Below are 13893 nucleotides of genomic sequence, written 5' to 3'. Positions count from 1 at the left end.
CAACTTAAATAATTATTTCGAATCTTCATTTTATTACTATTTTTTATGTAGTCATTGTTGAAACAAAAAAGTAAAAGGAAAAATTTTGTCTAATCCCCCCCCCCCCCCCTCTCCCATGAGTTGGTTCTTCCTACGGCACTGAATGTTGCCAAAAAAACAGAATTTACGAAAAATCTCATTTCAAACTATGAGTTATCTTTAAGTTTGCCAAAAATCAAGAGGATCATAGACATTGAAAAAAATCTGATGTTGAAACGTAATTTTTCAATAAAAATAAGGCCGAATCAAATTTCAAATCCTTCTTCTGTCACTCGGAGTTGGAACATCGCCCAGGGGGGGGACAAAAAAAATAATCCGAAAAACAAATAAATTGGAATAAATTGCACGAAGTCTTGTATGCAACATAAATGCATGCATACTATATCATTGCACAAAACCACAACTAATCTAGTAATTTTTTATCAAAAAACTTAATAAAATGAATAAAACAAAAGGTGCAATAACTCTCATCTTCCCAAATTTAGTTGTTTGGTCTTGTAATCTTTCGAATACTTGAATTTTTTTTCGAAATTTACTTAAATTACTTCAAACTTTATTTATTTACCCCTTCGGAGTTTTTAAGAATTTCGAAGGGGACAAAAGAAGAAATTTATATTTGTTCCAGCCTAATTCAAATTTATAAATTTAAAATTTTAGTAGGGGAGAATGAGGATACTTGATCCCTGGGGATACTTAATTCCTTCGCCATATCTCGAAACCGGAATGCCTTACAAATATCAAATGTTCTAAAAAAATGTACCAAATGAAACAAAACCATATTGCTGTTATCTCAACAAATTTAGATAATTTTATTTTTCGAGTTTTTGAAGTTTTTTTCAAAAATTTAACAAAATGTGATTTTAAGATTTTTATTTATCACTTTTAAATATTTCCCATGTGAAAAAAAATATAAATAAAAATATTTATTCCAATATGTCAAACGATTAAATATAATATGGACTTCATAATGTCATATTTTCAAAGCAATAGTAGGTTCTAATTATTATTTTTTGAATAAGTTTTACAAATGTATGTTTTGAGTTTATTTGATTTCCAGTGTCTAAAAAGAAATATTTTCCTTTTAAGTGGATCGTGATCAATGATTATCACGAGATTACTAATATTTTTCCAATAATTGATGTTTATTCAATAATAAAAAATTGAAAATTACACAAAATACTGTTTTTATCCAAAAACTAGAAAATTGCGCCTTAAAGAATGCAATGGCTCTGGGTAGTTTTCAAACTTATAGAATTCTCTTTTTCTGATACTTACAAACTATAAATGAGAACTAATATGGCAAAAAACAGTCAACGGACCTTTTATCTTTGGATTTTGCAAGATCTTTTATCTTTGAATTAAGAATCAAGTCTCCTTAAGTAAAGGGTCAAGTATCCTCCAACTTTAAAAATATCACAATTTTTTGTTGTCGAAAATGCTTCTTGTCCATCTATGGGTTCATGAATCGTTCAAACTTTTGGAGCATATAAACATGACATTCGCATTTGAATTTTCACACACGCTGTCAGAAAATGCAAAAGACGGCGAGTTGTAAAACTTTTTCAAAAAGATATGATGAAAATAAAAAAGCTTAGTACTTTTTTTTTTAAATATACTTATTATTCAACTAAATATTCATTAATTCCATTTTCAAAAATAACTGAGAATTCAATGTTTTTCAAACAAATTTTTCAAATAATAAAAACCTTTTTATTTGCTGTAGTAATTGAATTCTATTCTATTATTTGAGAAGGATTTTAGCTTTTTAAGTCATTCGGTCTCTGTATTAGTAAATTTTATTTTCATTTATAAATGAGTTTACGATACGATACGATACGATAGTTTACGAGTTCATATTTTCATGTTGAAATGATATGTATTGATACCATTATTGATTTTTACCGAAAATTTCGTACTCAATTCAATAAATCACTTGTTGATTCCAAGTACGATATTTCATAAATTACTTATGACTTAAAAAAAATCTAAATTCACCGCAATTTTTTTTTTTTAATTTAGACTGTTGATATATGGTTCAAGCATTTTTTTTTTATTGGCATAGAGACTTTTATGTTATAATAATTCTAATGTTTTTTCAGCTAGTGATTGATCCAGTTTATTCAGTTTTCAGATTCAGTTTCAGATGATATTCAGTTTATTTTAAAGTACAGTGCTTTACATTTTGTTCTGTTTTCAAATCTTCATTGACCCTTGGCTTGAATCAGAAATGATCCTGAAGTGCTAATTAGTTAATTGATTAGTTCATTATAAGTAGCCCACACAAAATTAAAATATCCAACAGTTTTAGGCTTGAAAATCACGATCATTTTTGTGTAGTCTTTTTTTAAAGAAACGTGTTAAGAATACCATTTTAAAAAGGTTAAACAATTTAAGCTTAAACGCCATGCAGTCTCTGAGTAGTTTTTTTTGTAGGCTGTGCACTTTTATTTCGTTGGAATGATTTGTTTTCAAATTTCAAAATCAAAACAATAAAGGTGTTGATTGAGAATCCGGGCAGTTACAAACGTGTGTATTTTAAAAACTATTCGTTTGATCGGAAAATTTTTTAAGAAGGAAATGAAGATGTTTATAAAATATTCCTACTTAGCCACACAAGCTAGCGTGGACTTCGAAATGCATTTGCTTTTTAGTAAGCTAATGATATCTTCATATAAGTTTTAAATACACTTGATTTTCTTGAAAACATTGCACACTGGTATAGAACATCAATCTAGCGGAACTAAATTAATAGCACCCATGGATGAAAAGATAGACTTTTGATGTCTTCGACAGTATTGCATAATTTTATAAGGCGCATACTTTGAAATAAAATATAGAGTCGAGGAGTCCACCAATAGCAAGATAAAAATGATAACTTTTTTTAAGCATTTTAGAGCTTTGGTTTCTTTTACAAAGTTGTTAATCTTAACAAAATACATAACTTTGCTGAACAAGTGAAAGTTCTACAATTTCATTCTAAGGAGTTACAAGGAAATTAAAAATAAAACCTTGAAAAAACAGTTTTTTAAATCTAGATAGTTGTAGGTAAGGCCAAACCATTTTCAGTCTTCGAAACAAAGTTTGAAAAAGTTAAGATCTACAATCTTTTTGTACATTACGATGTGTTTTGAAATTGCTGAAGCGCTGTAGAAAGCATTTAGTGAAATATATTAACAATTTTCAAAGAGAAGTTTATCAAATTGCGCAAATTTTCGAATCATCAGCCAATGTGGATTTTATTTTTGGTGTTAAGAGGAATCATTATCATATAAAACTAGCGTGAAACTCGGTGGAACTCGGAGCAGTTTTAAGATTCAAAATCTAGTATTTTGTTCACAAATATCACTTTTTTGACACTTGTTTTTACAACATTTGCTTCGGTCAGGAGTAAATGGTGTATATCAACGTGTTGACAGCTCTGGTTTCAAAATGGTCATAGATCCTTTACTCAAATTGAGTTTGTAATTCAAGGAAAACATATTATCTCAAAAGTGTTTTTTCGTTAAATAGAGCAAAAATTGGCCTGCCACCAGCTACTGAAAGCTAAAAGCTACTTTACTTTTGGAGTTAAATCACTTTCACGTTTTACAGATATCATTTATATAATGATGCACTAGAACAGATTCTATTGATAAATTCGAAATGGAAAACCGGTTAAATCATCTAAATATTTCTTGTTCTCAAAATCTGCAAGTTCATTGCATCAAATAAACTAAGAAACTAATTAAGTGTCTAAAAAAAGTGATATTTGTGAACAAAATACTAGATTTTGAATCTTAAAACTGCTCCGAGTTCCACCGAGTTTCACGCTAGTTTTATATGATAATGATTCCTCTTAACACCAAATCAAATCCACATTGGCTGATGGTGCGAAAATTTGCGCAATTTGATAAACTTCTCTTTGAAAATCGTTAATATATTTCACTAAATGCTTTCTACAGCGCTTCAGCAATTTCAAAACACATCGTAATGTACAAAAAGATTGTAGATCTTAACTTTTTTCAATTTTGTTTCGAAGACTGAAAATGGTTTTGCATTACCTACAACTATCTAGATTTAAAAAACTGTTTTTTCAAGGTTTTATTTTTAATTTCCTTGTAACTCCTTAGAATGAAATTGTAGAACTTTCACTTGTTCAGCAAAGTTATGTATTTTGTTAAGATTAACAACTTTGTAAAAGAAACCAAAGCTCTAAAATGCTTAAAAAAAGTTATCATTTTTATCTTGCTATTGGTGGACTCCTCGACTCTATATTTTATTTCAAAGTATGCGCCTTATAAAATTATACAATACTGTCGAAGACATCAAAAGTCTATCTTTTCATCCCTGGGCGCTTTTAATTTAGTTCCGCTAGATTGATGTTCTATACCAGTGTGCATTGGTACTTGGGATCTGTTGACAGTTAACTTAAAATAAAATTCAGGATAAAAATTTTATTAAATCATTTGCAATCGAAATGAATCAAAGGTCAAAGGTTTAAATTGCTCTAAATAATTCTAACATGCATAAAATCATATTTGTTCAATATAAGGTCATCGATGTAAAGTCTTTAGTAGGATCGATAAACAAAACCACTTTGCAAGCTCAAAATAATCCCAATTATCAGTTTAGTAAATGAGGACACACATATATTTATTTTTCAAAAAAAGGTAAATTCTGGAAAACGATTTAAATGATCCAAGTGGCTATCAACTAAATTTAACACATTATAAAATGATGCTGAGTTCTTTCTCAGCCTCCAGCAAGACCAGACGATTTTTCGATCTCGGTGCTTGCTGATAATAAAGGCTAAAAATTATTTTTCAAATGAGTATTAAAGTTCGGTGAGCGTTATACAATGAGTCCGTCACCCGGTGATAAGCCGGAGCGTACTCTTCCGGAATGGCTAGACCCAACCAACATGCATGGGAAGCTGTACTACATATTTTTGCGCGCTGCAGATGGACACAATCTACCAAATAATCCGTTTCTGATTGAAAGATCTAGCGAAAAACAAGTTGGAAAAATTGAAGGAGCCTTCTACGACCGCAACAAGAAATGGTACGTCTTGAAAATCAGGAATAAAGACCAAGGTAGGCATTTACTGCTACTTAAAAAGCTAGAAGATGGTACTCCCATCGAACTTGGAAGGCATCCCACATTAAATAGCAGAAAACATAACAATAACAAAAAATTTTAACCTTAACACCAATTAGATGAAAAATAACCAACTTTTTTGGTTGATTTGTTTTCTACGTGCAATCGCGAAATCAATATGAGACAAATAGTTGAATTACACTGACGACTTTCCAAAAAAAAAAATAAAATAAACGAACAAAAAGATGAATCCCTTCATTCATTAAAATACCTTTAGTTTTTTTTAAATATCTTCAGATTAATATTCTTCGAAGTTTGATAGAATTTTGTAAATTCTGAAATGTCGTTTTTGAAAAAAACAAAAGAGTTTCAGTAATAATAAATAGGAAAAAAATAGTTTAAAGAAAATTTAAACACATAAAGCTATGATCATTAAGTATCCGGGCACTTTGTTTTGGTGATAGCTACGTTATTAGAGCTCAGATATGCAAAACTTTTGCAATATTGGGTTTGTTATAAAAAGGCCTATTTTTTTTTAGATTTTTGTGTCAACGTGTGTTTGAGATATTTACGATGCGAAAGGCATGGTAAAAATATTTTTGCACAATCGCCTCGAAAATTCTTCATTGACGACTTGAAAACTCATGAACTGTCGATTAATTCTGTTTTTTTTTTGCCCAAATGGTTAAGAAGTTTAAGGAGCCACTCTAGGATGCTCACGAATTTTAAACCAAGCATCGGAGTAAAAAGTCTATAGTTATTGCGAATAATTGAATGCTGACCACTTAAATTTGCAGTAAACCCGTTTCCGGCAGGCAAAAAAAGGTTGCCTGATTAGTAGATACCAAGTGTATAACTAAAAGCAAGCAGTTTCAAAGATCTCAATTTGTGCAACCGATTTTTACGCATTGTGACAAATGTGTTCTGATGGACAAAGTTAAGTTAAAGTTTATGTTAAAACAAAGTGGTTACTAATAAAAAGGTTCCAATAAGATTCCAATTGGTTTTCCAGGTGTGTAAAATATCATGATTTTGCAAAAGTTTTGCTTCTGTGGTAAAAATTTTAGTTCGATACATGACTGAAGAAAGTGTGCAAAAATAACAAAGAATTTGCATAGGAGGTGTAGGAAAACTCGATCGCACCATACACTTAAAATGGATCCTGATCTATAACCATTCCCCTAGTAACACAACTTTTCCTTGGATTTATTTAAATATAGATTCGCAGACATATAGACGGTGTCTATAGTTGGTAGTACCTTTGTTTCTGATCTTTACAATATTAATCTTTGGAATATATAGAGACCAAAGGTAGTTGATTGATCATAGAAAGAATCCTACTAACAATTCCTCAATGACTACTAGGACGTGGCCGGCGCCGTTTTTGATCATTTTCAGAGGGAGAGTATGAGTTTTGTGCATTGTGAATGAACTGCTAATCCCAAGCACCATTCTGTTGGCCATTGCACAAAATTGATGGCCTCGATTAATCACGGAGTAGCAACCATATTGGCGAGGAAGAACTTGTTCTGCTTAGTCACGCCAGCGATCATGGAATTTGAAAAGCGTTGAGCAAAGCTCTATTAAATATGTAATCTGAAGTTTTAAATGAATTATCATATCTTAGCACTTCAAGTTCGATGATTTAAGGTGGATATGAATAGTCAACCAAACTTAGCTAAGCTGAGAAATTTAAGTTCTGGTGCAAAGGGAATTTTGTAAATCTGGTTTAAAATTGCAATTTCAAAGATCTTTGCTGAATTCTTTTAAATTGAAAATAAATTTTTTATTGATGAAATCGTGAAATAATTATTTTAAAAAACTTTTTTTCTGGAAAGTAAAGTGAAAATTTGAATAAATAAAAATAAATTTATGACAAAAAGCTCTTTTCCAAAGCTCTAAGGAGCCACTTGTATTTCGTGCGAGTTTTTTTTTCTCCAAAATTCAACAAATATTGTATGAGCTTTTTGCCGCGCCTTTTGGAAAAGTAGTTTTATGAATTCAATTTTGATTCACCTTTTTTCACAAAATAAAATCCGGGCAACCGGGCTAGGCCGAACTGTTCCCAAATTTTGTATACAATTTCCGGGAAAACCCGGATAAAACCTGGTAATCTGGCAACCGTATGCTAGACTCTGTTTCTCGAATCTTATTCTTATTTTTAAAACAAAATGCTTTTCCATTAAATGCTTTCCCGATTTTGATTTGAGTTCATTTTTGAATTAATTTAAAAAAAAAAATAGAGATCCAAACATGAAAGTCTCTAACACAAAATCACTGTTACAGGTAAGAAAAGTAAGATATTCAACCGAAGTGCAGTGATCATTTCGTTGATGTAACCGGACTGGAAACCACAAAATATACAGATGTAAACAAATCACCCTCACCTTTCACCTGTTTTGGGTTGATTCGAAATGGCCAAATAGCGCGCAAACAGTGATTTGCTCGGCACATTACCATTCCTTGCATTCATGTATGTACGAACACAAACGAAACGTACGGTCACATTCATTGGTTAACCGCAAAACCGAGCCCGTTGGTCGGTCACAATTCGCCTGGCCAGGCCTCAAACAGCCCTCAAACAGCCCCCACCTTCCTACTTTTACATTTATATGAATGAACCCCGTAAACTTACCTGTAGATGTGCCAGTGGTTGGATGATTTGCAGGGTGATGTTGTCGATGTGATTGCCGGATAGGTTCAGAGCCCGGAGCGCCCGGAATGGACCGAACAGCTTCATCGGAAGTGGACCCATGTCGGACACGGCCAGGGTGCTGATGTTGCCGATGACCTGTTGTTGTTTATGTTGTTGATGTTGAGTTTTGTTTGAGGAACGAGAGGAAGGAAAATAATTTTAAGTTTGCGTTTTTGGTTCACTTGCTTGCCGCAATGCCGGCGATTGCGAAACGTATTATTTAAATAAATTCGGTGGAATTGCAATTTATAGGTGGCTAGGTATACCTTAATCGATATTTATTGAATAAGTTTTAAGTTATTTTCATGCTCTCGAAATCTTGATCAATTTCTCAACACCAAAAAATCAGCAAAACAAATTTCACATTCAATCATATACATTGTATTTTGACGGAAAATGAAACGCAACCTGATAAAGCAAGTTCAACTTTACAGTTTTTGTTTCAAAAACAACTCTCTGGAGCCACCATTTATGGTGCCTTTCCTCAGTTAAACAGCTCGTGAAATGATTCAACATGGAAGTTTTGCCTTTATTGTTAAATTTCAAACTTACCTGAAAAGTGGGCCCGATTTCGAGCAGATCCAGCTGCAAGTTCCCGCTTATGTTAAACACCTGCAGTCGAACCAGGGGCTCCAGGCATTCCGGTTCGATACGCGAAAGCTTATTGTACGACACGTCCAGATACGTCAGATTGGAGAGATTTTCGAACGCCTTCTCGGAAATTTTCGCCAACCGATTGTAGGACAGGTCTGTTTGGGACGGGTGGAAATTTTTTTTTTTTTTTAATATTTTCGTTTTAATTTGGACAATATTCAAGGAAGCTTAAATTACGAATGGGGGAAATTCCTTCCCGTGAACAATATTTACCTAGAAAATTGAGTCCCTTCTGGTACTCGAACAATTTGTCGACGACAACTGACAGTTGATTGCCATCAAGGCGCAGCATCCTCAAACGTTTCAGATCCTTAAATTCCGTTCGCTGCAAGTAGGTGAACTGTGAAAGGAAAGGAAAGAAAAAAAAAACGGAAAGACATTCGTTATAAAATATTCCAATATTCATATGCAATTTCCTCGAATGTGATTGCCGAAAGTCAAGTGCTCGAAGTTTGATGTGTTTGTGGAGTTTCGCGATTTTTTTCCTATTCTCCACCCTCATCGATTGATAACCGATTTATGACCCCGAAGCGGCCAGAATTGAACGATTGGTTGAGAGAGGTCATGAAAATTATATGAGTGGGACACAATTTATTTCTCAAACATGCCCAGAGCTCGTGTGAACATACATTTTTGCAGGTGTTTATTGCTTTTGGGGGGAGGGTTTGGCGTTAATAATTCTGGCAGCTTTGGAGCAACACATTGAAAAATTGTAAATGATGCTCCTGAGTATATTTCGATGACGGATGACATAATTGAAAATTCTGGAAACAGAAATTGTGCATCGACATTTATGACACGTTTGCGTCCGGAGAAATTTACAACTGGGGTGGTTTTTTTTAAATATTTTTTTCTTGTTTTCAACGTAGTTTTGAAAATTTACAATATTTATAATGGATGAGCACAAGTTTGACAACATCTGATGCAATTTAACATTTCCAATCCATTTTTAATTTTAAGAACAGTTTTTGTTAAAATGTACCTTGTTATGTCCCAAATCTAACTCGGCTAAATGGGTTAACATGTTGTAGACTTGTGGATTTACGTTCAATAATTGGCATCCTCTCACTTTGAGGACTTTCAGCTCCTGGAATGAAAAAAAAAAAAAGAATGTAAGTTTTCTACGTGGAGTTTCTGAAAATTGAACATTGAAACATGAACAAATTCCTCTCAAGAAAACCACAAATGTGCGGGAACCCTCACCTGCACATCCTTGAACACTTCCGGCGGCAGATCGTCAATGGGATTCCAGCTCAGGTCCAAATATTTCAGCTTGGCCAGATGAAGGAACAGTCGTGCATTCAGCTCGTCGATGGAATTGTCGGCCAAATTCAACGATTTCAGGCTCTGTGTTGAAAAAATGGAAGAAAAAAAAAGGATAAAAAACGCCCAATGAATGTCGCTTGTAAAAGCGAGGAAGCTCCCAAGGATTTGTTAAGAGGACAAAGCATAACTATCTGTGTTCTTTTGCCGAATCGGATTTCCATTCCAGGGCAGAAGAAAATTTTATGCAATTTTTTCTCCTTCCATTTCCCGTATCTCCCTCTACATGAGGAATTTAAATTTTTCAGTTCCGTTAGGATAAGTACGCGAAGAACGATTGCACTCTGTGTATCAAGAATGGAAAATGGCACATTTCTATGTAAAATGGGAATGATACACGTGACTTAAGGTGGAGCAGCGATTCAATTGAAGGACACCCATTCTAGTATCGGAATTGAATGTCCTTCGGAAGTTGCTGCATGAGAATGTTCCCTAATGAAGCGATAACATTAAATGATAGTCAATGGCTTCAAAGGAAAAGAAAATTATAATTTTGTCAGAAAAGAAAACCTTAAAAAACATGTTCCTTAAAAAATCTTTTATCAGCACCGTACCGTAAAATTTCTTTTACAAAATTCTCATGGTTTTTTTCTTCAATTTTGATCTTTGTTTGAATCTGGATTTGCAGATCAAAATATATAAACTAATATGATTCCACGCTTTTGACAGAAATGTCACAGATTGTCATTTTGATAAATTTTGCACAAATTTGATGTAGTTCGATAACTTTAGACAAACTTTGACAAATTGTCTTTTTTGTCATTTTTGTCATTTTTGTCATTTTTGTCATTTTTGCCATTTTTGTCATTTTTGTCATTTTTGTCATTTTTGTCATTTTTGTCATTTTTGTCATTTTTGTCATTTTTGTCATTTTTGTAATTTTTGTCATTTTTGTCATTTTTGTCATTTTTGTCATTTTTGTCATTTTTGTCATTTTTGTCATTTTTGTCATTTTTGCCATTTTTTTCATTTTTGTCATTTTTGTCATTTTTGTCATTTTTGTCATTTTTGTCGTCATTTTTGTCATTTTTGTCATATTTGTCATTTTTGTCATTTTTGTCATTTTTGTCATTTTTGTCATTTTTGTCATTTTTGTCATTTTTGTCATTTTTGTCATTTTTGTCATTTTTGTCATTTTTGTCATTTTTGTCATTTTTGTCATTTTTGTCATTTTTGTCATTTTTGTCATTTTTGTCATTTTTGTCATTTTTGTCATTTTTGTCATTTTTGTCATTTTTGTCATTTTTGTCATTTTTGTCATTTTTGTCATTTTTGTCATTTTTGTCATTTTTATCATTTTTGTCATTTTTGACATTTTTGTCATTTTTGTCATTTTCGTCATTTTTGTCATTTTTGGCATTTTTGTCATTTTTGTCATTTTTGTCATTTTTGTCATTTTTGTCGTTTTTGTCATTTTTGTCATTTTTGTCATTTTTGTCATTTTTGTCATTTTTGTCATTTTTGTCATTTTTGTCATTTTTGTCATTTTTGTCATTTTTGTCATTTTTGTCATTTTTGTCATTTTTGTCATTTTTGTCATTTTTGTCATTTTTGTCATTTTTGTCATTTTTGTCATTTTTGTCATTTTTGTCATTTTTGTCATTTTTGTCATTTTTGCCATTTTTGTCATTTTTGTTCCTTTTGTTCCTTTTGTTCATTTTTGTCATTTTTGTCATTTTTGTCTTTTTTGTCATTTTTGTCATTTTTGTCATTTTTGTCATTTTTGTCATTTTTGTCATTTTTGTCATTTTTGTCATTTTTGTCATTTTTGTCATTTTTGTCATTTTTGTCATTTTTGTCATTTTTGTCATTTTTGTCATTTTTGTCATTTTTGTATTTTTTGTCATTTTTGTCATTTTTGTCATTTTTGTATTTTTTGTCATTTTTGTCATTTTTGTCATTTTTGTCATTTTTGTCATTTTTGTCATTTTTGTCATTTTTGTCATTTTTGTCATTTTTGTCATTTTTGTCATTTTTGTCATTTTTGTCATTTTTGTCATTTTTGTCATTTTTGTCATTTTTGTCATTTTTGTCATTTTTGTCATTTTTGTCATTTTTGTCATTTTTGTCATTTTTGTCATTTTTGTCATTTTTGTCATTTTTGTCATTTTTGTCGTTTTTGTCATTTTTGTCATTTTTGTCATTTTTGTCATTTTTGTCATTTTTGTCATTTTTGTCATTTTTGTCATTTTTGTCATTTTTGTCATTTTTGTCATTTTTGTCATTTTTGTCATTTTTGTCATTTTTGTCATTTTTGTCATTTTTGTCATTTTTGTCATTTTTGTCATTTTTGTCATTTTTGTCATTTTTGTAATTTTTGTCATTTTTGTCATTTTTGTCATTTTTGTCATTTTTGTCATTTTTGTCATTTTTGTCATTTTTGTCATTTTTGTCATTTTTGTCATTTTTGTCATTTTTGTCATTTTTGTCATTTTTGTCATTTTTGTCATTTTTGTCATTTTTGTCATTTTTGTCATTTTTGTCATTTTTGTCATTTTTGTCATTTTTGTCATTTTTGACATTTTTGTCATTTTTGTCATTTTCGTCATTTTTGTCATTTTTGTCATTTTTGTCATTTTTGTCATTTTTGTCATTTTTGTCGTTTTTGTCATTTTTGTCATTTTTGTCATTTTTGTCATTTTTGTCATTTTTGTCATTTTTGTCATTTTTGTCATTTTTGTCATTTTTGTCATTTTTGTCATTTTTGTAATTTTTGTCATTTTTGTCATTTTTGTCATTTTTGTCATTTTTGTCATTTTTGTCATTTTTGTCATTTTTGTCATTTTTGTCATTTTTGTCATTTTTGTCATTTTTGTCATTTTTGTCATTTTTGTCATTTTTGTCATTTTTGTCATTTTTGTCATTTTTGTCATTTTTGTCATTTTTGTCATTTTTGTCATTTTTGCCATTTTTGTCATTTTTGTTCCTTTTGTTCCTTTTGTTCATTTTTGTCATTTTTGTCATTTTTGTCTTTTTTGTCATTTTTGTCATTTTTGTCATTTTTGTCATTTTTGTCATTTTTGTCATTTTTGTCATTTTTGTCATTTTTGTCATTTTTGTCATTTTTGCCATTTTTGTCATTTTTGTCATTTTTGTCATTTTTGTCATTTTTGTCATTTTTGTCATTTTTGTCATTTTTGTCATTTTTGTCATTTTTGTCATTTTTGTCATTTTTGTCATTTTTGTCATTTTTGTCATTTTTGTCATTTTTGTCATTTTTGTCATTTTTGTCATTTTTGTCATTTTTGTCATTTTTGTCATTTTTGTCATTTTTGTCATTTTTGTCATTTTTGTCATTTTTGTCTTTTTTGTCATTTTTGTCATTTTTGTCATTTTTGTCATTTTTGTCATTTTTGTCATTTTTGTCATTTTTGTCATTTTTGTCATTTTTGTCATTTTTGTCATTTTTGTCATTTTTGTCATTTTTGTCATTTTTGTCATTTTTGTCATTTTTGTCATTTTTGTCATTTATGTCATTTTTGTCATTTTTGTCATTTTTGTCATTTTTGTCATTTTTGTCATTTTTGTCGTTTTTGTCATTTTTGTCATTTTTGTCATTTTTGTCATTTTTGTCATTTTTGTCATTTTTGTCATTTTTGTCATTTTTGTCATTTTTGTCATTTTTGTCATTTTTGTCATTTTTGTCATTTTTGTCATTTTTGTCATTTTTGTCATTTTTGTCATTTTTGTCATTTTTGTCATTTTTGTCATTTTTGTCATTTTTGTCATTTTTGTCATTTTTGTCATTTTTGTCATTTTTGTCATTTTTGTCATTTTTGTCATTTTTGTCATTTTTGTCATTTTTGTCATTTTTGTCATTTTTGTCATTTTTGTCATTTTTGTCATTTTTGTCATTTTTGTCATTTTTGTCATTTTTGTCATTTTTGTCATTTTTGTCATTTTTGTCATTTTTGTCATTTTTGTCATTTTTGTCATTTTTGTCATTTTTGTCATTTTTGTCATTTTTGTCATTTTTGTCATTTTTGTCATTTTTGTCATTTTTGTCATTTTTGTCATTTTTGTCATTTTTGTCATTTTTGTCATTTTTGTCATTTTTGTCATTTTTGTCATTTTTGTCATTTTTATCATTTTTGTCATTTTTGACA

At 30.4% G+C, this 13893-nt stretch overlaps 1 protein-coding gene across 1 annotated transcript in view; it reads right to left on the bottom strand.

The window, feature by feature from the left end:
• LOC129747227 (leucine-rich repeat-containing protein 15-like) overlaps positions 1 to 13893 on the bottom strand; it is a 121137-nt gene that overhangs the window by 45488 nt on the left and 61756 nt on the right. The window contains exons 4-8 of the mRNA XM_055741323.1: positions 9668 to 9811; positions 9447 to 9551; positions 8678 to 8804; positions 8363 to 8559; positions 7751 to 7906 (exon numbers count right to left, since the gene is read on the bottom strand). Coding sequence (XP_055597298.1) covers positions 7751 to 7906; positions 8363 to 8559; positions 8678 to 8804; positions 9447 to 9551; positions 9668 to 9811 — 729 coding nt within the window. The remainder of the gene's footprint in view (positions 1 to 7750; positions 7907 to 8362; positions 8560 to 8677; positions 8805 to 9446; positions 9552 to 9667; positions 9812 to 13893) is intronic.

This window comes from Uranotaenia lowii, chromosome 2, assembly GCF_029784155.1.
Source record: "Uranotaenia lowii strain MFRU-FL chromosome 2, ASM2978415v1, whole genome shotgun sequence".
Classification (NCBI taxonomy): Eukaryota; Metazoa; Arthropoda; class Insecta; order Diptera; family Culicidae; genus Uranotaenia; species Uranotaenia lowii.
Note: the sequence above shows the minus strand (reverse complement) of the source record. Positions and strands in the feature narration are given on the sequence as shown.